This window comes from Acipenser ruthenus, chromosome 7, assembly GCF_902713425.1.
Source record: "Acipenser ruthenus chromosome 7, fAciRut3.2 maternal haplotype, whole genome shotgun sequence".
NCBI classification, from domain to species: domain Eukaryota; kingdom Metazoa; phylum Chordata; class Actinopteri; order Acipenseriformes; family Acipenseridae; genus Acipenser; species Acipenser ruthenus.
In genome coordinates this window covers 42626499-42647359 of record NC_081195.1, presented here as the reverse complement: position 1 = coordinate 42647359, position 20861 = coordinate 42626499, and the positions used below count along the sequence as shown (strand labels likewise).

General features: G+C 36.0%; 1 protein-coding gene across 4 annotated transcripts in view; it reads right to left on the bottom strand.

Annotated features, from left to right (window-relative positions):
* Positions 1–20063, bottom strand: part of LOC117415920 (protein kinase C and casein kinase substrate in neurons protein 2-like) — a 31373-nt gene extending 11310 nt beyond the window's left edge. For 2 of the 4 annotated variants that reach the window (XM_034026855.3, XM_034026857.3), the window contains exons 1-4: positions 19889–20063; positions 2434–2537; positions 1648–1804; positions 1130–1365 (exon numbers count right to left, since the gene is read on the bottom strand). In XM_034026855.3, the coding sequence (XP_033882746.1) occupies positions 1130–1365; positions 1648–1804; positions 2434–2499 (459 nt within the window). In that variant the 5' untranslated portion in view covers positions 2500–2537; positions 19889–20063. The remainder of the gene's footprint in view (positions 1–1129; positions 1366–1647; positions 1805–2433; positions 2538–19888) is intronic. The other 2 variants (XM_034026858.3, XM_034026856.3) reach the window with 2 other exon arrangements.
* Positions 20064–20861: the final 798 nt, after the last annotated feature.

Here is a 20861-nt window from a genome sequence, read left to right as displayed (position 1 = left end):
CCTTACTATTACTGACAATGTTGTCATTTGAGACTCTTAAGAGGCAGTTATTATACAGACGGTCAAAAAAGTGACATAAGAACATTCACAAGTAGGCAATGTATGCAAATGTATGTGGTACCATAATGTGTGTTTTTATTCAAGTTGTGCAAAACAAATGAACCTCACAGAGAATCACAGAATACAGTTATTTATTTATTATGACTTATGTACTGAGAATCTCTGAAAGAGTTTCCACAAGACTATGCATCCCCTCACAGGGACGCATACAAAAACAGCAAGTTCCGTTAAACTCTCTGCACCACATACAATAGAGTTAAATAATTAATTTTAAACATATAAATAATGTGCTGCAATAAGGAAAAGGCCCCCAACAAGATATTAACATACCCCAAATATTTCCATTGTTAAACATGCCATGCTAATTCTTTGTGGGATTTGATTAAACTTTGTGACAAACTAATCGACTGTTTGTGATTTCAGACAGTCGGTATAAATGCATGGTAACACTCTGAGTTCCATTCACAGCCAGTGCAATTTACAAAAAGAAAACCAGCAGTATATATAGAAGCCATTTTTATGCAGAAACAGTCACAATGGTGCAGAGCCCACAGCTACTTTTGATAGGTGTAAAGCACACAAACTAGCTGTAGGAAGGAACTGTGAAAATAAATAAATAAAATAAATGAAAAAAAAAGAGACTCAGCTTCGCTCTCTTTACCAGACACTGCCTACAACCTAAACTATGAATGCCTTTTTTTTTTTTTAAACTGTATGTACTATACCACTAGAATGCCATATGTAATTCACAGTATATTGATCTATGGAAGAGATTGGTTTGTTTTAATTCCACATGTGAAAACTGTTTTTTTTTTTTTTTTTTTTTAAACTTTGGGGTGGTTCTCTTGCCAGCATCCTCAGTTATTGCGTTATGAATTTCGATTAACATTTGAAAAGGGTTACTGCTGGTATTGTTTGCACACTTAAATTTGAATATTTATTTATGGGAACTATGAACACACACACTATGCATATAAACATGCATGTAATCTTAAATAAGGGGAAGAAAAAAAACCAACAATAAAAAACACATTGCCCGCCCATGAAACCTTCCATTAAAAGAACTAACCTCCTTGAGTTTCTTTGCCCATGGTTTCTGAGCCTTTCGAAATCCATCTTCAGCTTCCTTTGTTTCTTTAAACCCTCCTATCATTTGTTTATGAAAGGCCTCTTTTTGCCAGTTTTTGACCTTCTCAAAATCTTCACTCATTAGCAGCCCTTTCACTTTCAGGTGTAGCTCACTGACTTTCTCTGCTTCAGTCATTATGGCAGTCCAGGCTCGTTCTAAAGTCCCATACTGCGGTCCTATGTGATTCAATGCAAATCATATAAAATGTTATATATATATATAATATATATATATAGATTGCTTCTTCAAAAACTTGACAATGATACGACATTTACTCCTCAATGGAGTATTACAGAATAATTAAAGAGCATCTAAAATCTGACCGGCATGCTCCATCATGCTGTTTAACATTTTCCATTTGCACAAGCTAAGATAACTGCATTCAAAACGTTAAATAAAACAAATCTAGACTTAGAGATTTTAAGTATTATCCCAATTTTATTTATTTTAAAATGTACCTTTTTCTGTATTTTGCTTCCACCGTTTAGCCCACTCTGTAAGCTGCTGGGCGTAAGACTTTTCTATGCGTGCTCGTTCATGGATGCAGTTCATGAGGTCATTACACAGCCTGTTCCCATCGTCAATGCGTCTTACTGTACGCTTATAGTTTCCAATCTAGAGCATGGAAAGAAGAAAAATATTTATACTGCACATAACATGTACACCCTGTTCACCCTTTACTGATTTCAGTTATTTTCTTTGTGCGTTTAAGAGGGTGAGGGGCCTTAGCAGAGCCTCTCTCACATTCCATGATGTACACAAGATTCTTGGTAGGGGTCAGGTGGGACCCTAACACCTGCAGCACAGGAAGTGAACAGACCCAGGAAGTAGAGGGCACTATTTTTAAGCAGGTTGGAGATTTGTAACAATTTTTTCCTAAAGAATACTGCAATTTATCTTAATAAAACTAGCTAGTTATATACAACTGAAAACAAACAAAAAACAAATGTTTTTTTTCTTGATGGTTTTATTAAATGCATAATGTTTTATATTGATTTCTGGAAATTAAAAAGAGTACCAATATAAAAAAAGAAAGACTGTTTAAAAATGAAGTTGTTAGTTGGAACCACTAAATACAAAAAAACAATATTTAAATAATCTTTTTTTTGGTCTACTACAGTGATGTTTGTATGAAACAGCTGCACTTAATTACATCTTTTACCAGGCTTTTGCTAGGTTCAACTTTGGCACAGATTTTAACACAGGGTGTGACATTAAATCAGCTTCTCAGTTTAAAGACATACCTCCCAAAAGCTGTCACTGGAAACCTCGAACATAATAGAAGCAGTGTCATCGTAAGAGCCTGTCATTGCTAGGATTTCTTCCCTCCAAGTTCAGGGTTCAACAGCTGAAATAAATTTAAACAAAAAGACAAAAACTAAAAATTAGATGGATTTTAAAAAGAAGTCTCAGTAGCTGGGTTTGGATTAAGTTTGAGGGAGAAATATTAATAATGCAAGGATTGTTATACATTACTTTGATACAGAGTAACTTAACTTGAAATCCTACAGCAAAATACATTTAACACAAGAAGTTAGAAACGCTGTGCAAAAAAATGATAAGTTGCATATACAGTACTTTTTAATTCATATACAAACACTTTACTCCATAAATGCTCTGAAGGCAGGGTTGATGCTTTTTTAGATTAAAAAAATGATAGTATCGTAGTTATAGCTCTACCTCCAAATACTGTAAATGTAACATTCTTAGGATGTTGCAAATGGTGGTTTGTGAATAGTCACATACCAAACCAAATTACTCAATCTTAAATGAATACATTCTTATTTTTTATTTGTTTATTTAGCAGACGCCTTTATCCAAGGCAACTTACATAGACTAGGGTGTGTGAACTATGCATCAGCTGCAGAGTCACTTACAACTACGTCTCACCCGAAAGACGGAGCACAAGGAGGTTAAGTGATTTGCTCAGTGTCACACAATGAGTCAGTGGCTGAGGTGGGATTTGAACCAGGGACCTCCTAGTTACAAGCCCATTTCTTTAACCACTGGACCACACAGCCTCCTTAATACATTAATACAAATATGTTTTGCCTTCTAAAAAGGCTTTCTGGAGTTTCATCGCGGCCATTATTACTACATCATTCACATCATTATTGCACACGCATTGTCCACTCTGAATGATACATCCTTTATCAGCCTCTCAGTGTCAAGTTTTCAATGATTATATATACACACACACACACACACACGCACGTACAGGTGCAGACATAAGTATTGACACACTGTATATGAAACAATGTTATTCACCAATTGATTAAGTGTAATAAATATTGTTTGTTAAACTATACTTATTAGTCAATTTAAGATGTTTGTGTGTTAATAAAAGTTTTTAAAAACTGTTCATGTCTTTTCTTTGAGAAACTATAGAAAATAGGTAGTAAAAGAAAATGATTTAAAATCAATGATTTTTTTTTTTTTTTTTATCAAGTGATTTCAATTGCGATTTAAATTGACTTGATTTAAAATCAGCCAACCCTGCCTGCAGGTTTGAAAGAGAAAATTGCTTTTTACTTTCTACTCAAGTGCTCTATTCACAAAGCTTTAACTACTTAACTAACTCATTTAAATATTGTTTTTTATGAATAAAAGAACAGTTCGTTGCTGTTGTTAATAAAAACATCAATAGTCGAGATACTTTGAAAAAACTTCTAATCACATACATACTTAAAAGCAAACTATATTTCAAAGTAGTATGTCCCAACTCATATTCTGAAGCACTGAAAAACCGGTGCTAATGAACGTCCATATAAGTTGTATCACAATTGGATGACTGGTTTTCAAGGCATGTCTATAAATATCAGCGTGTGACTCACAGTCGAGAGCATCCACTATATTCCTGTTACCAAGAATGTGCATCCCTCATTTGGGAAGAACAGGAGAGTACTGTGCATGTTAATACAGTAGGAACTGAATTTTAATTAAATGTCTCCCTCTGAATTACAGTTCTGATTAAATTATGTAATTGGGTCTTACACTAGCCACAAAGAGTTCCGATAGATCAATTAAAAAAGCATCACTGTCTGTACCACGGGGTTAATGCTCCCCTTGGAATTGAAGGAATGGAGACTGCGACTTTGGGCCTGCGAAACAGTAGTTTTGTTTTTTTTTTCTTTTACATAACAGAAGTAAAATTAATTTATCCCATTAGATGCAAACTTTCTGACTATAAAACAGCACTGACTGTGTTAAAGTAAAATCATTATCCAAGTTATACCTATTAAATTTAGACATTTATTAAATTAATAGAACACTAAGCCTAAAAATCTAAGATTTTTTTTTTTTTTTAAACATCTTATTATAGCAAACTACTTTTCCTTCCTCGGTTTGTGTTCTTGTTTGATGCACAACTCACCTTCCTGCAGTGGTTAAGTATGCTGCATACTTTCCATAGGAAATGATGGGAATTCCTGTAATTCTTGGGAGGGAAAGGGCTTCTGGAGACAGGTGCCTAGCTATTACTAGGACTAATCTAATTCAACACAAAGTTTGTTTTTACAGCAAGTCATTCTTAAAGCTACAGTGTCTCGCAGTCATGTTCAGTTGCTTTATAGTTACACTTATTGGTGTCTTTACTATTCCTGTACTTTATCTTTCTGTAATTTTTTTACACAACACAACGACTTTAGCTGTAGGGGTTTTTGTTCTAGGGAAAACATTCCTTGTTAAATACAAATCTATGGGGTGCTACACCTTTAATTCAAAGCCATAGTACATATTATTTTACTATTCAGTACTTCTTAGCTTTACTCATCTTTAATGATTGCAGTTACAGTGTACCAGTAGATGACATACTGCAAAAAGTTCTAGGCTGGCAAAAAGAATGGCTTGTATTCTACTGTAGCATATCAATATATATAATAATAATATAGTCTGCATATCAATATAATGTCACGGTACATCTGTGCAGTTGAATTGTTTGCCCTGAATGCAAGGAGGAGAGGGAAGGAGGGGAAGAATTGAAAGGTTTTGTGTCTGAGAGAGAGACAAGTACCAAGTAACAGGAAACAGAAACATTTCGGGGGAAGATTTTATTTTTAGCTAAACTTTAAGGACAGCCGCCAAATACAACAATTGAATCAGAGGGCGAAGAGAAGCCAGATGGAGACTGGGTATAACCAGTAAGCATGTCAATATAACAAAAAAAGTAAGACATTCTAGTTAGTTACAATAGTTTAAAAAAAATGTACATTTAAAATTACTGCCGAGTCAATGATCAAAGCAGAAGTGCTTCAAATTAAACAAAACAAAAAAAAAAATCTAATATATCCGTAACCTGTCATCTTAAATGAAAATAAAAAACACGCCCAACACAAGAATGAAGTGTAAAGCAAACATCAAAAAAGGACAACAAAAGCTGAACAGCAGCATTTACATTTTGGCATGATGAGGCACTACAGGTCTTACAGGGACTGAGCCACAGAGGGCAATGCATTAATCTCTAGAGACAAGGGATGAAATTTAACTGGATAATGTCAAACTGCAGGCTTGTCAACTCATTCCTGGCCAAGCTTTACATGTGTTTTCAATCATTTAAAAAGGACGGTTTACGACATGTATGGCATTAGTACTTTTGTTTTTACAATCAGACTGGGAAATTTGTTATTTAAGTTAAATATTCCCTGTGCTACAGAAGGATAACATTTATATATTGTACTAAACCCTACTCAAGTTTCTGAAAGGAACATTTCTAGATATTCAAAAGAAGTCAGTTTAAAGTAATTATTGAATTCCTCATTCAGAAAAATATATATACTGTAACAGGGACAATACGTAATTACACATGTGTAAAAAAAATGAAATGAAAAAGTCCATGTTGACCTTATAAAGTAGCTCGTTAAGGGAACTAGTTTGGTTACTTGAGAGCTGCTCACTTTACTGGTCATGTGTCAGTAAGGTACAGGCCCTCCAAGTAAACGCCCAGTAAATTTTCTTAAGTCAGTGTAAGATCAGGCAATCTCAGGCCTATATAGAGGTACTGTGCATTCTCTACTGCAGTGGTCCTCCATTTTTTAACCACAGGCACATGTGTGTTTCTAATACGGTCGAGAGCATGACCACCTCTCTCTTTTGACATTTAACTACAGTACCGTACAGGAAGTACTTTAGAGTGGATATTTATCAAATGGCATACAGATTGAGAGCAAGTCCTGCATGGGTCCTATTTTTACGACCCGCTTCCAACCCAGACCCACTACTACAGGACCCGACTCGGACCTGCAACCCGCTGCAACACCGTCTTCTTACCCGCGACCCGACCCGCTTTAATAAGACCTGCAACCCGACACTGACCCGCAACTGTTTGTCCTTTACCTACTGCCTGCGTCAACTGACTCTCTCACATTCACACAAAGATATCTCTACCATTCTCTATGGATTAAGTTTACACAACAGGCTATACAGCGTGGCAGCTTTCTCTAGTGGTCTGCATATATTTTAACATTGTAACATATTAACTATCTCTACGTACTTTACCATAAAATATCTGTCTATTCCTTGCATGCCACCTGTTGAAAGGGAGCTACACCTGTGCTTTTGCAGACATGTACCAGTTTTGTGGCTGTCGTTTACAAAAACACAAATGACAGGTTTTACTAGCAATGAATCCAGTCACATGTTCATTATTTTCATTCGCTATGATTCCAAAACAATTCCACACTTCTGATTTACCTCTTGAACTATTATCCACTACATGATATAAACCCTGCGCTATCTTTTGTTTCACCTCATTCACAGGCATTTTTAACATCACCAAGCAGACGTGCTAAAAGGATCTTGCGACGTATCAAACAAGCGGCAATACAAACCAAGAACACTGCTTAGTCAGCTAACTCCTCCCTAAAATCGCCTCCTGCTTTAGTGCAGGAAATACCGGTACATTTACCTTCTAGTACATTATTTGGGAAAGGGTTACAGATGAGTACCCGAACCGCAAACTGCAAAAATGGTTAACATTCCGACCCGAACCCTACCTGCTTTTGTGAGCCACCCGCAGGTGCCTGACTCAATGCAGGACTCCAGACTGTCAACCGGTAATCTGGAGGAAAAGCTTACATCACTGTACTGTACAGTACAACACTTTCTGGGGAGGGTTAAATACCATAGTGTGCAGTAATGTGGGAGCTGAAGCACAGAACTGCACTTGGAGAGCAACATCACACCTGCTTTATGAGTAGAGAAAAGGGTTTCAGATTACTGTGAATGCTTGCTTTCAACTCCATGTCTTTCAGAAGCACTTTGGGAATTAATGAAATACTGCATTTAAAGAGACACATAAAAGCCTTCTTTGATGCTGTAGCAGTGATTCTTCTGGTGTCTAGTTGAAAAGTGATCTAAAATTAACATTATCGTTCAACGTACTATACTGTTTGGGGACAAGGTTTTGATTTAATTTACCGTAAAAAACGTTGTATGTCGATTTTCTAGGTATTTTTGTGGGGCCTTTAAAAGGAGGGAGCGACATGTGCGCTGGTGTGTCTAATATTAAATTACTGTACCAGCGCCACAATGGGATTACTACAGCCACGGTTATGGCTCACACAAACTTAACCGTCAACAACCCGATTTATTTGTTGAGGATCTACAGCATTCAGGTCATGTTGCTAGGTAGAAACACAAAACCACTGTTGAAATTAAAAGTTTTAATTTCTTATTTTTAATACCTCTAGTCATTTTGAATGTTAAACACAAGTTTTCAGACTCTCCTCTCAAATATCACAGCTATACTGCTTCAATGTCAACACAACAGCTGTCAGTCTCTAGGACTGTCCTTATTCCCACCCTCCCGAGCCACTTATTTGTCAACATTCAGACTGAACCCACCCCTGGGATCCGTAGCAAACAGCTATTGGTTAGAAAGCCGAGTAAACTTATCAAGTCTTCCGCTTGTTGCAACTGCAATGCTATAATAATACATGTGACTGAGACTGGATGAAGTAGGACAGTAAGAAAAAAAAAAGAAAATGTTAGTCAACAAGTTTGAAATTGAGTCTTGGTGAATTTGCCGAAATACATGAAAAACACACAGTACACGACTGGAGACGAAACAAAGACAATCTTAAAATGGCGAAAGAAAAATGAGCTGATAGGAGGAAACTGCTTATGGCCCGATGTAGCAAACATTTTGTTTGAATGGAGTACTTTGAATGACTTTAATACATACTGTAACTTGCTCTACATGTCAGTGCAACGCAGTGGTATGGTTATGGTTCTGATTAACAAAACAATGCATTTGTACAGCTGGAAACTGAATGCAATTGTACTGCACTGCATGCAACACTAAAAATGGTATTAAATGGTGCACTGTTTAGTTTATTATTTAGTTTATTATTTTTAATTGATGAAGCAGCACTGTTAAATACTTTTAAATTTGAATTAATACAATTAATTTGTAAAAGCCAATGCAACGGGAACAATTGTCCAAGTATGGTTTTGTAAAGAAATGCTCTGTAAAGCAAAGAAGATATTTTCTTGAACTTGTTTGGGTACTTGATAAGCTAAAATAAAATACCGGTAGATTAATACAGATGTGATGTGGGATGTATAACTTGATTTTACACTCTGTTCGTTATTACGTTTTAAATTTTGAAAAACTGAATAAAATTATTAATGGACTAAAATGTTGCAAACAAGGGTTATTTCGAAACTAAACCTGTGTATCTATTTATCAGTGTTGAGCATGTAGGAAAAAAAGGTGTTTTCCTAAAATTGAAGTCTCAAAAAGGGGGGGAGCAACTTTTACACCAGAGTGACATATAAAACGATTTTTACGGTGTTACATCATCAGAACGTCTCAGATTGAAGACAAGATACCAGTTAAAAATGCTCCAAAAAATTACAAAGTAGCCTGCCCTCAAAAGAAGACAATGTCAAAAATGTGTTTCTTTTTTTTGCTACACCTACCAGTACAGGACTTACTGTACAATGACTTGCCTAATTCACAAATAAAACACACATTCCACAAACTTGATTACCCAGTTCACAGGACATTTAAAACGTAACATCTGCCTTCCGAGACTGTATACACAGCAACATAAATACAAACCGAGTTCAGGTCAAATCAATCTGTTGCAAGTCACATTTTACAACGAGCTGTTTTGGAAAAATGTAGCTCTTTAAAAATATCCAGCAAGTTGGATGTGCCATGTGTACTCAAAAATAATTCGCTTTTCAGACATGTGTACAGCAGTTGAGAAAGCAAAATATTTATACATACAGTACAACTAATTGTAAAAGTTTTAACTAGACCATCTCCTGTTTTTTCTTCCTTTAAAATAAATAAATAAATAAATAAATAAATAAATAAATAAATACTTAAGCCGTCCGTTAATTGTTTATTCCATTGCCACACCCAAACAGTCATGAGTTTCAGCAATTTGGAATACAATGCCATCATGCACTCCTGCAGACTGACATCACTCTGTTTTAAGCCTTTCCAGAACATTCATTTTATTGAGCATTCAAAACAGCCGACGGCAGCAATAAGACATAGTGGATATAATATATGCAATAGCAATATATTTACAGTATAAGAGTGAATCATTTAAACTGCAGAACCTTCCAGAAAACTAAATTAGTACTGTACTTTTAAGCATGACATTCACTCTACTGATGAACACAGACATATTATCAACACTTAAAATTAGCTGTTGCTGCAGTGCCTCTGACCATACATACTATATGCCTCAGGTTAGTACAAAACCCATTTATTTTTCTGGACAGATGTGCACTGTTAGTAACCAAAACACATACAATATAATTAGTGGTACATAGCATTCTCCACCTCTATGGGCAAGGTCAGAAAAGTAAAGCAGACCTGGATTTCCCTGAATCAGCTGTTTACATCAGGCTACTCCCTATTGCAGCATAACATTACAGTGCATTCAAAACAGCCCGGCAGTGCCACTGGCTCTGCACAGAACCTCTCTGCACTAGTGCAGTAATAAAACAACAGAAGAAATGGTAGTTTACAGCATTGCTGCACATGTGTGGCATAGCAGAAAGTACAGTACCTGACAATCCTGTACTCCCTTCTGTTGGCTGTGACCTCCACATACACAAACTCAGAACTCACAACATTTCATCACTTCCTGTCGGACGCTTTAATTCTTGCAACTGCAGGAAAGGTAATTTCCAGCCTGCAATGCAAACATTTGGAAGCACATGCTACAGAACTATTTCTGATAATAAACTGCTGCAACATACTGCAGAAGCAGTACACTGTGTATACTGTAGTTTGATGAAGGGGGGGGGGCTTCAGAATGGGACATTCATTAGTTTATTTGCGCTTAATCACTCGTGACTCAAGGTCACTTTGCATTTTACTCACCCAAAACACAGTTTACGCACTAACGGCTAATTTCACAGAACCTGATTAGCTGTAATCTTGGACTGCTTTACCTAAATTAACATTGAGTAGTAAATTACACAATGACCAAAAACCTTATCTGAAGCACTGACTAATCTTGAAGCAGAGCATTTATATGTGGCTTAAAAAGAAAATGGAAGAGGGTTTGTATTCTTTTCACATTAGGGTGTGCAGCTGTTAGGTCCAGTCATCTGAACAAAAACACAAATCTTCTGAATGTTTTCCAACCATATTACAGCGGGTTAGTGTATTGCTATTCTTAGTTCTGTGTAAGAAGAATAAGGTGCAAGACTGTCCTGAAGTCTTCCAATAACAACAGCGTTGTAAACTGAACAGAGAAGCAACTACAACATATATAACTGTTCATTTGGTGTTTGGATGACTTGCTGTAGATCTCTTCCCAGTTCAATTACAGTACATTTCCCCCAGCTATAGCTATGCTAGGAACTAAACATTCACAATCAGGAGTGGTGTCCTTGCTTAAGGTTATAATACATAACTCATTAGATATTCATTTACTAAGCTTTCTTTAAACTTAACACACAAGATACTGTTTTTTTTTACAGTTCCTTGAGACTACTTTCTATAGTGCAGATTATGAATGTGCTTTGAAAATTAAGCTAACCTTTTATTCCCATCAGCAGACTACAATGGAGGTGGTTAAGGGTTTATTTTCATTCTGACTTGGGACATGCTGATAGGCATAGTTAATAGGAAGATTGATTGGTCAGCATTGCCTGAGGCAAACACCAAGGCTGACTGCAATGTTTTACAGGAGTGGCTTGGCTTTGTTTAGACAACACACAGTTCAAGCAACTTTGCTGTATTTCCATACATTTTCTTTAAAGTTTGCACAAAATGTGGTACTATAGCAGGTTCAAGTTTAATACAGTGCCACGTTGAGGGGAGCGGTAGTTATCAGCGAGAACTGCCAGATATATAACAAGGATATTTTTTGTGTTTTCAGGGTATTGGCACAGCAAAAGTAAATCAGCCAAAAGCACCATTTCAATAATACGGCCACATTTAGAGCAATTATTTCTGTATCTGATGCCGAGAGACTAATGCATGCCTTTGTTTCATCTCAAATTCATTATTGTAATGCACTTTTTTCTGGTGTCCCAAAACGCATGGTATCCCGCTTGTAGCTTGTTCAGAACACTGCCACTAGAATTCTGACTAAAACCAGAAAAAGTGAACATATTACCCCTGTTTTGGCCTCTTTACACTGGCTCCCTGTGCAGTATAGAACTGATTTTAAGATTTTACTGTTAACTTACAAGGCCCTGAATGGATTAGCAACTAGTTATTTGCAGGTGTCACTGACCCCGTATCTTCCAAACCGCACTCTGAGATCACAGGATGCGGGGCTGCTGGTTATTCCTAGGGTCAACAAAAGGAACACGGCATTCCAATAGATTTTATTCTAAGCAATACAAACGTCATGACCCGTGTTAAAATAACATTCTATGAATAAATGGAGCACTGGCAGGTTATTTTTGAAGCATGTTCTCAATTAGGAATGTACTGTAATGCAGAGACAGCCTTGTTGCTGCGACTTGTCTGAGCTAACCCCCTATGAATCAGGTTTCACTAGGTGCCAAGTACAGTATGATGAATGTTTTTTGCATTTTAAAAAACTCCATTCATCTACAATCTTGGGTGAGGGAATCACAAATTCAGTTTGGTCAGAATGAGCGTGATGGGTATGATTTTTCAGTCACTGTGATTCAGTGAAACAAATGAAATGTGATACGAAATATAACTTACTCAATACTATTTGTGAAGCCTGTGAACAACATATGGAAAGGATTGTCTACCACCATTTTTTGACATGAAGTGAATTCTTATGGGTTACAATAATTTATCCAGAACTTCATACACTCAGTTACAGTGACCTCCTCTTACCAGCCAATAGGCTTTTTTTATCCGCTGAACTAATTTTATTAAATTATTTGGAAGTCTTGATTTTCTAAATATTTAACACTATAAAATTGTAAAATGAACGCATTGTGTTTAGAATTAAGGAATACAACGTTTGTATTACCTAATGCAACAAATTACTGTGTTCATTAAAGTTTTACAAGTGTACATGAAATCAATCAGTCGTTTTATTTTCTAAAAGAATTATACGGTAGAGATTCATGGAGGTATTATGTTGTGTGTGTGACTTTTTAAGAACATAAGTAATGTTACAAACAAAAGGAGGTCCATTTGGCCCATCTTGCTCATTTGGTTGTTTATTGACCCAAGCAAGAACCTCATCAAGCCATTTCTTGAAGTACCCGTGTGAATCAGCTTCCACAGTGTTTCATTTTTTCATTCCTTATTCATATTTTAAGAGCACTTATAAAGACACCCCTGTATGTAAAACATCTAGCCTAGTTATAAAATTATTTATATTTATCAGTCGGGACTTGCCGCCATTTATTGAAGTTTGATTATATCAGTCTGCATTCCTCAGGCGAGTGGTCTTCTGACATTTATATTGTTTCAATGAGCCTCCTGATAGCCCAGTCAGCCTTGACAGCTCACGGCACCAGGCTGTCTGTCTGCACTCTGGTTACTATTATTTTATTTCTTAGCAGATGCCCTTATCCAGGTTGACTATACAAGTCACTTGTTTTTCTAAGAAATTCATTGTTACCCCAATACACATTGACAATGGATCATGGAACATGCAGGACTGGAAAGTAGTGTTAGGAATTTGCTACAGATTTTACCAAACAACGATTCTGATACAGCAGAGACGAACAATGACGAATCTGGCTCTGAAGCAGACTGGGTGTGTGAAGATGAATCTTCCAGCTGCAGTGACACAGAGGGCGCAGGAGATCACATGAGAGAAGAAGCAATCCTGTGGCAGCCCCTGCAAGGATGCCAGCCACTTCACCTGCATCAGCCCCTGCACCTGATCCAGCCTCTACTTCACCTGAGGCAGCTGCTTCTCCAGCGGTAGCGCCAGCACCACCTGGCTCTCAAGAGGCTGGTAATGACGGCACTGTTTGGAACACTATAAATCCTGGTGTTGAAGCTGCAGGTAGAGAGGGTGAACAAAATAGCTGTACCAAATGTGCAAAGACAGTCGCGGTAAGTGTACTGCATATTTTAAAAAGCACAGGATCTGTGTGATTTGTGCCAGCACTTAGACTTTGTAAATGATTGTAAATGAAGCCCATTCTGTTCAAATGTTTACTTATTCATGTCATTTCGATTATAGTATGTCTGTGTATAAACGTATAGCTTTGGTTGCGTATATGCGCTTTGTTATGCAGGCAATACAAACCCATCTATCAAAAAAAAAAAAACTTACATCGTTTCAGTTGTATAGTTTTGTATGTACATGATATACCTGTATGTACACAAATTTATTTTGAAATATTTGTTTATTTAAATTTTTACAGTTTTTTGAGGTTGCACTTTATGTAATATGTCCGTATATAAACACATTTCTGTTCAAATATCCATTTATTTACAATGTTCGAATGTGTAGATGCTTTATATAATGTTCCTGAATAAAACTACGACTTATACTCAGTTATCTGTCCTTTCATTATAACAATTCATGTTGTTTTTAATACGCCGGTCAAATTGACTGGTGATGGTTTTTCTAGGTATGCCTATAAAATGCGGTCGTTCTAATGTTAAAGCTGTCCGAAACGCCAGGTTCTCGTTTTATAAGCAAGAAATAAAGAAGATTGTGTCTTTTACACTAAGTGTTGCATTTTCTTACCAGTTTTATTTGAATTTTATTAGCGGTGGCAATGAAGCTGTCTCTTTCTTTTAGGTCTCACTCTTTGCTTGTTTGGTATATTACATTTCGCAATTTGATTATATCGCTTTACTTGAACATGCAAAGAATGGAAACACAAAAGAGGCAGCCTATTCGGTCTTCGGTCTGCTGGAGGATACAGTCAGAATGAATTTCAATTGTCCGATAGTTCATTCCTAATTTGGACGAAGTACCCAAAGAAAACAAACTTTCTCTTCGTACAGCAGCAGCAGCTGATTCTGGGGCTATGCAAGGCTTCATTTTTGTCAAACTGTGATTAGACAAACATGGATTGACATTTGATTTTGCAGTTTAAATATTGTATATACAGTAGTTTTATAATATGAATAAAACAATACATTTTTAATTGTTATTATTTTCCTCAAACTACTTTCTAAATAAGATAACATTACGAACATTATTTCAAACTCGCTTGAAGTTTAATGTTTGAGGTCACCATCCTCCAAAACTGCTTAACACGACCCTCTTGCAAATGGGGTCACGGTCTCAATGGGTTAACTTCCTGCATAAATAATAAATACATAAATAATGAATCAATGACGTGTATCTTATGAATATAATTTACTGCTTTTATGTTCACTCAATAAAAAACAATATTGTATTAAAACGTTTGTATTTCACTTGATGCCCATTTTTAACACCCCGCAATTAATTGCTAATCGCTGATTGAGCAGCATCTTTAAAATCTGTTTGGGAACTGCATTTGCTCAAAGCACATTTTGCAATTTGAGCATATCGCTTTACTCAAAGACCGAAGAAGCTGTTTCTTCTTTTGTGCTTCGTTCTTTGCTTGTTTGGTATTTTCCATTTCACAATTTGAGCAAAATCATTTTTTGATAATTTGTCCGTGCTCAAATCGCGAAATGGTTATTTTTGTCGGTCACTGACCAAATCCTGACTATGAGTGTAAGTAATCAGTAAGCCTCGGTTAACTCAACTGGAGGATAACTCGACACATTCGCTTTATTCAACAGACAGTCTTGGTCATGGATTTTCATCATATAAAATATATGCATCCTGCCTCTTAATTTGACACCACGCTTTACTGGTAACTCGACACTTATTACTGGTACAGAAGGGATAAAAACTATTAAAAGACTAGCGGATAACTTGACACCTGAACTTCCAGAGCCTCCTATCAAACTGGATAAAGCCATCGCCTCACTGGGCACGGTTCAGAAAAAATGATAAAACACCCGATGCAAAAAAATTTTAATTGGTGGATAGTCAGTAAACACCGGAAACCACCGGAAAAACTGTGGAAATGGTTAATCAATTCACGTTGACTTCACTCCTTTCCCTTTAAAAAATAAAACCTACTACAAATAATAATAAAAAAAATGTCCCGCATTCCTGACATAGCTATCATTGATTCGTTCTGAATACTTTAAACCCGCCCCAACTACTGAGTGACAGCACATTCCTACATTTCTATTGGACTCCGCTTGCAAGAATTAAAACGAGATTACAATAGGAATGGGGGGGTTGTTATCAAGATTTAAAGCTGTAATACAGTTAAGATAGAGGACTTAAAACAGATTTGCAAGTTGTGGCAAAATGTAAAAAAATGCCTATACACAAAAACCCCACAAAGAATATGACCGTGACCATAAGAATTTTGTTGTGGAACACAGCAAAGGAAAGAAGGTTCAACTTAAGTGTGCAAGTACTGTCGAGTTACTACTATACATATTTTGACAGAAAAAAACATCCAAGCATTTTGGAAAGTAACCGAAAACACTAATTTCATACAGCATATTAAATGAAAGCCCAGAAAAAAAACGACTTACATAAAACTCGAAAAATAGCTAAAAATAAGCACCGAAAAACAGAAGCCCTAATTATATTGCTCCGAACGCAGGCAGAAACAGCACAGCAGCAAGGGCAGGGGGCATGGCCGTGGCCCTATGTGTGTGCCTTAATTTTACAGCAAGACCTTACAATATGTAACACGTTAAAATAGAAAAATATCCCAGCAGTAAAGAATACGTTGTGTAGGACTTACTTTACCCAAGTGAAATAGCCACAAAATAAAGGATACCAAATAGCAGTTCAAGTTAAACGTTGTTTTGTTTATTCCCAAAATAAATACATAAAGTTGACAACGCATTTTTCTTTTCCATTCCTTGCCATTGCCGTTTCTTCACAGTAAACAGTGGCCATCGACACACTTTCATAAAGTAATAACATGAGGTTTACTTGTGCATTTTTGTAGCTGAACAAGCAAATGAAAATTGAAATTTAACTTTAACACTTCAAATAAAACAAAACATGGCAATGGCGTTGTAAAAAAAACTCACTGTTTTGGTTCTCTTATTACATTCCACATAACAGAAAGTCGCAACAAAATATATATAATATAAACAATCTATATAAAAATCACTACACAACATTTTCAGGAAGTTGGGTATTGTTTAAGCGAGGCATTTCAGAATGACGTGCTTACTTTTTTCTGGCTCACACTAAAGCAGCATAACGCATTTTTGTCCCAGATGGCTTTCCTAGAGAGAACTGTGTGTGCGCACATAATCTGGTTTGTTTACTTTTTGCTGTCTAAAACTTTTAAATAGAGGCTCAAGAGCTGCTGTGTTGATTCTGTGTTATATATATATATATATATATATATATATATATATATATATATATATATATATATATATATATATATATATATATATTAATTAATTAATTATTCATTTGCCATTTTTTTAAACTGTTGTGCAAATTCTGGTGAGACGGTAAATAAGTGCAAAGGTATTTTTGTCATTTGTAGCGAATATGAACATCTGCTTTTTGTATCAGAATACATGTCAAGAATATCCTCAGATATTTGTCCCAGCACTACTTAAACACATGTTAATGCCATGACTCATGTGCACCCGTGGTTAACTCGACACTTTGGATAAGTCAACTCTAAATAGTTAACCGAGGTTGACTGTGTGTGTGTGTGTGTGTGTGTATAAACAGTAAGAATTCCACTATTCTTTAGCATTATTAACTGTGTATTAGCCTCTTATGTATTTTGCACTTGCAAAAACAGGAATTTGACAGCCATTTAACATGTAATGGACATCCAAAGTATCTTGATGGTATCGACTATCATGATACTGTGCATGGTATCGTATCAAGGCTCCCTAAATGAGGTATCACAGAACACTACCTCCAAGAATGGTATAAGATTTAGACACATTCACTGCCTTGTTAATACTGATTGTCAATTAATAAACTATACTTCTATTAATACTTCACCTGCCTGCAACAAAATGTCTTCTTGTGGTGCATTAATCTGAAACGTCTGTTCAAGTTAAGTCTTAGTAGGTAGAAATACAAATGCAATTTATGTTATATTAAAAAAGCACCAAAATACACTTTTCAGTAATACTTCCTGAAAAAAAATAGATAAAAGTGTTTTTATATAAAACCACATATTGTATGTAGAAAATCTAGTCTAGCAGTTGTGTTATATTGTACAGCCCGAGGCTGTAGGAAACCACATGACACATACAGCAGGCCCTATATCACAAAATTATGCTTAAGGTCAAATTCCTTGGTCGGTAACAGAGTAAGCAGCATACAATGCTGTATAATTAATTAACATTAATTAATTAATCAATTAAATTAACAAATAATGGCATTGCTTAAACAAATAAAATATCAGTCCAAAAAATAAATATCTGCATATAATGTTTGGGAGAGCAGGGGAGGGGCCTAGATGTCACACCCTGGAACAACCCTTTGAAGGAGAGGGCATTTGATACTCATCAGACCCCCAGCTATTTTGAAAGTATCCAGTATTTTTAGAATTTGAATGGTCAAAGGGTCAAGTAACTGCTAAAAAACATTCAGTAAAATGCTGAGCTGTCTGTGAGCACTTTCAAATCCACAGTTGTCTCTGAAACACTTCACTGGGTCTAGTAAAACAGTGCCTAAATTAGATCAATTTCTAAGTACTGTAGTTATTCAATGTGAACAACTGTACTGTCTGTCCATAAATACAGTACTACTCAGAAAAATGTTTATTTGTACTACAGTGTATATGAAAGCCAAGTATGGTATTGAGTACAGCCAGTAAGTATCATGTTTGATTATCAACTTGCTTCAGCACAACATAGGCCTATAAATGAAACAATGGAAAGTAGGGTACAGAAATTATAATTTGAGAGTTACTGTTGGTTTGTAAAAAGTCGGAGATACCTCCTCAGCATACCTTTCTGTCAATTTATAAATGTGGACTTACACTATACTGAATGTATAAACATTGACTGTGCTCTCACAGGAAATAGTTCAGTGTTTATAATTACACTAGACCGCCACCAAAAGTAACATTGTGCTGCCACGCCCTTTTAACACTCTGAAACTAGGTAGACTTATTTCCCTGCAATGGTACGATACATAGGCGAACAACATAACCTTTTCTATGTCGCACCGCCTGCAAACTTACCCTAAACTACAGAGTACTTGCTAAAATTAGACAAGAACTGTGCCTCGTCATACACTATTCGTGGGTCACGATTTCAAAGATCTATCTAATGAGTGACTAGTTTTGTTGTAGGGGTTATACAGTACACAAATTAAACAAAGATTTGCAGGGGGAAAAACTGCCATACGTTGACAGATCAGAACAAAAAGTCAGCACCAAATAAATAAATTATATATATATATATATATATATATATATATATATATATATATATATATATATATATATATACACACACACACATACAAAGTGTTTCCTTTCCGACAGGTCTTTACAATAACATTAAACACTATTTAAGATTTAGCCCTACCCTCTGCGTTCCAACAGCATAGCGTCAGTAAAAAATATAGTGAAACTGCTGAAAGCATAGATAAATCTTTCACCGTGACTCCTCAGGTTAACATTGGATTATAGTTATAGAAAACAGCGCGACCTTTGCAAAAACAAACATTGTAATAGACAGTTCGTAACACTTGTGGACACCCAGTAGTTAACATCGAGTTATAAGTTAGTCAGCATATACTGCAACTTGACTCTAGTATAAACGTAGTTATCACTCGCTTCCCAGTCCACACATCCTAACTCAGCGCTATTCTGATTTAATCTAACCGTGTCCATCCTTTCGCGTTCGTTCTCTTTGGTTTCGACGTTGGAAAAGTCAAAGAAATAAACTAGATATAAGCACAGTAGATTGGAGAGTTGACAGTGTATGATATTTATGATACAAAAATAACAGGATAAGCTTTGAAAACGCACCTGAATAAGGGCATTGATTGAGAAGATACATTATTATATTTCAAACATATTCACTTTCTAGTGTTACATTAGAAAAAAAAAAAATGCATTGACTTTGTAACTTCACCTCACACTGTGACTACTGGAGACCAAGCCCCCTGACTCAAGCAAACCAGGATAAGTTACCGTGTAAGTTAAGTTTGCTTCTAGACCAGTTCTAGTTGCTCATAACATAACACGTATTGTTTTAAATGTAATATTGTTTACAGTATTTCACACTTCTCAATCACGTATTTTTTAATTTACCTTAATAATGTTCCTGACAGATGAGTGTTGTTTCGCTGAAGTGTCTCCTCTCAAATTCTGGATTTCCTTCTTTCCCCTTCTCTGCCAGTCAGCTACACTCACTCACGACTCAGTGGGAGCGGCGCGACTCTCTGACGTCACATCCCAAACGAGAAAAAGTTGTGCAAACTTTTTTGTGACAGTGTTCATCGTTGGATATTTGAAGTTTTGGACACATATGGTGTTATATAGAATACCGTTTTTAATCGCATAGTACAACATGCATAGGTCATGAGTGTATTTAAAGACTGTTTTGATGAATCAAATAAAATGTGGTATTCACAAAACCTTTCTAGACTACTCTAGGTTACTAATTTATAGACAAGTAGTTTGTATGTATTTATAAAAGTGCTTAACTTGTTTTTGTTCGCCATTTCAATAAGGAATGTGCAATGTAATCTTTCAGTTTGAAGGGAACCCGTTTAGTACTTGTGATTTTGTATTTGTGACGTTATGGTGAAGTTCACAGAACGATTGATTGCGAGTTGACCAGAACAATGATATTACATTAAAGCAGTTTTCACAAATATTGTAAATCGTGTTTCATTCACTGTGGAAATATGCAGATAATGGTTACATTCATCATGTTACATACATCTCTTCTGCGATGATTACAGAAACATAACAAAAATAAACACCGAATAAAACCATTACCCGAACGTAGGCTGCTGCCGCAGCAATAGATTTGGTTAATTAATCCTAGGTAATAATGTTAAACTATATATGTTGGTCAGTTGTATGTAGACATTGATATCAAAACAACACAATACCCTCTGTGTAGTTTAATAACATAATTTTAGAGGTAAGTATGTCTTAGGATTACACCTGTTCCTGAATTAAACACGTTTTTTTTTTGGCCAGGCTGAGATGCTGGAGGTTTATCAATGTTTGTTCAGGCTGGTCCATTTGTTCATATCCCCACACCCAGACTGCT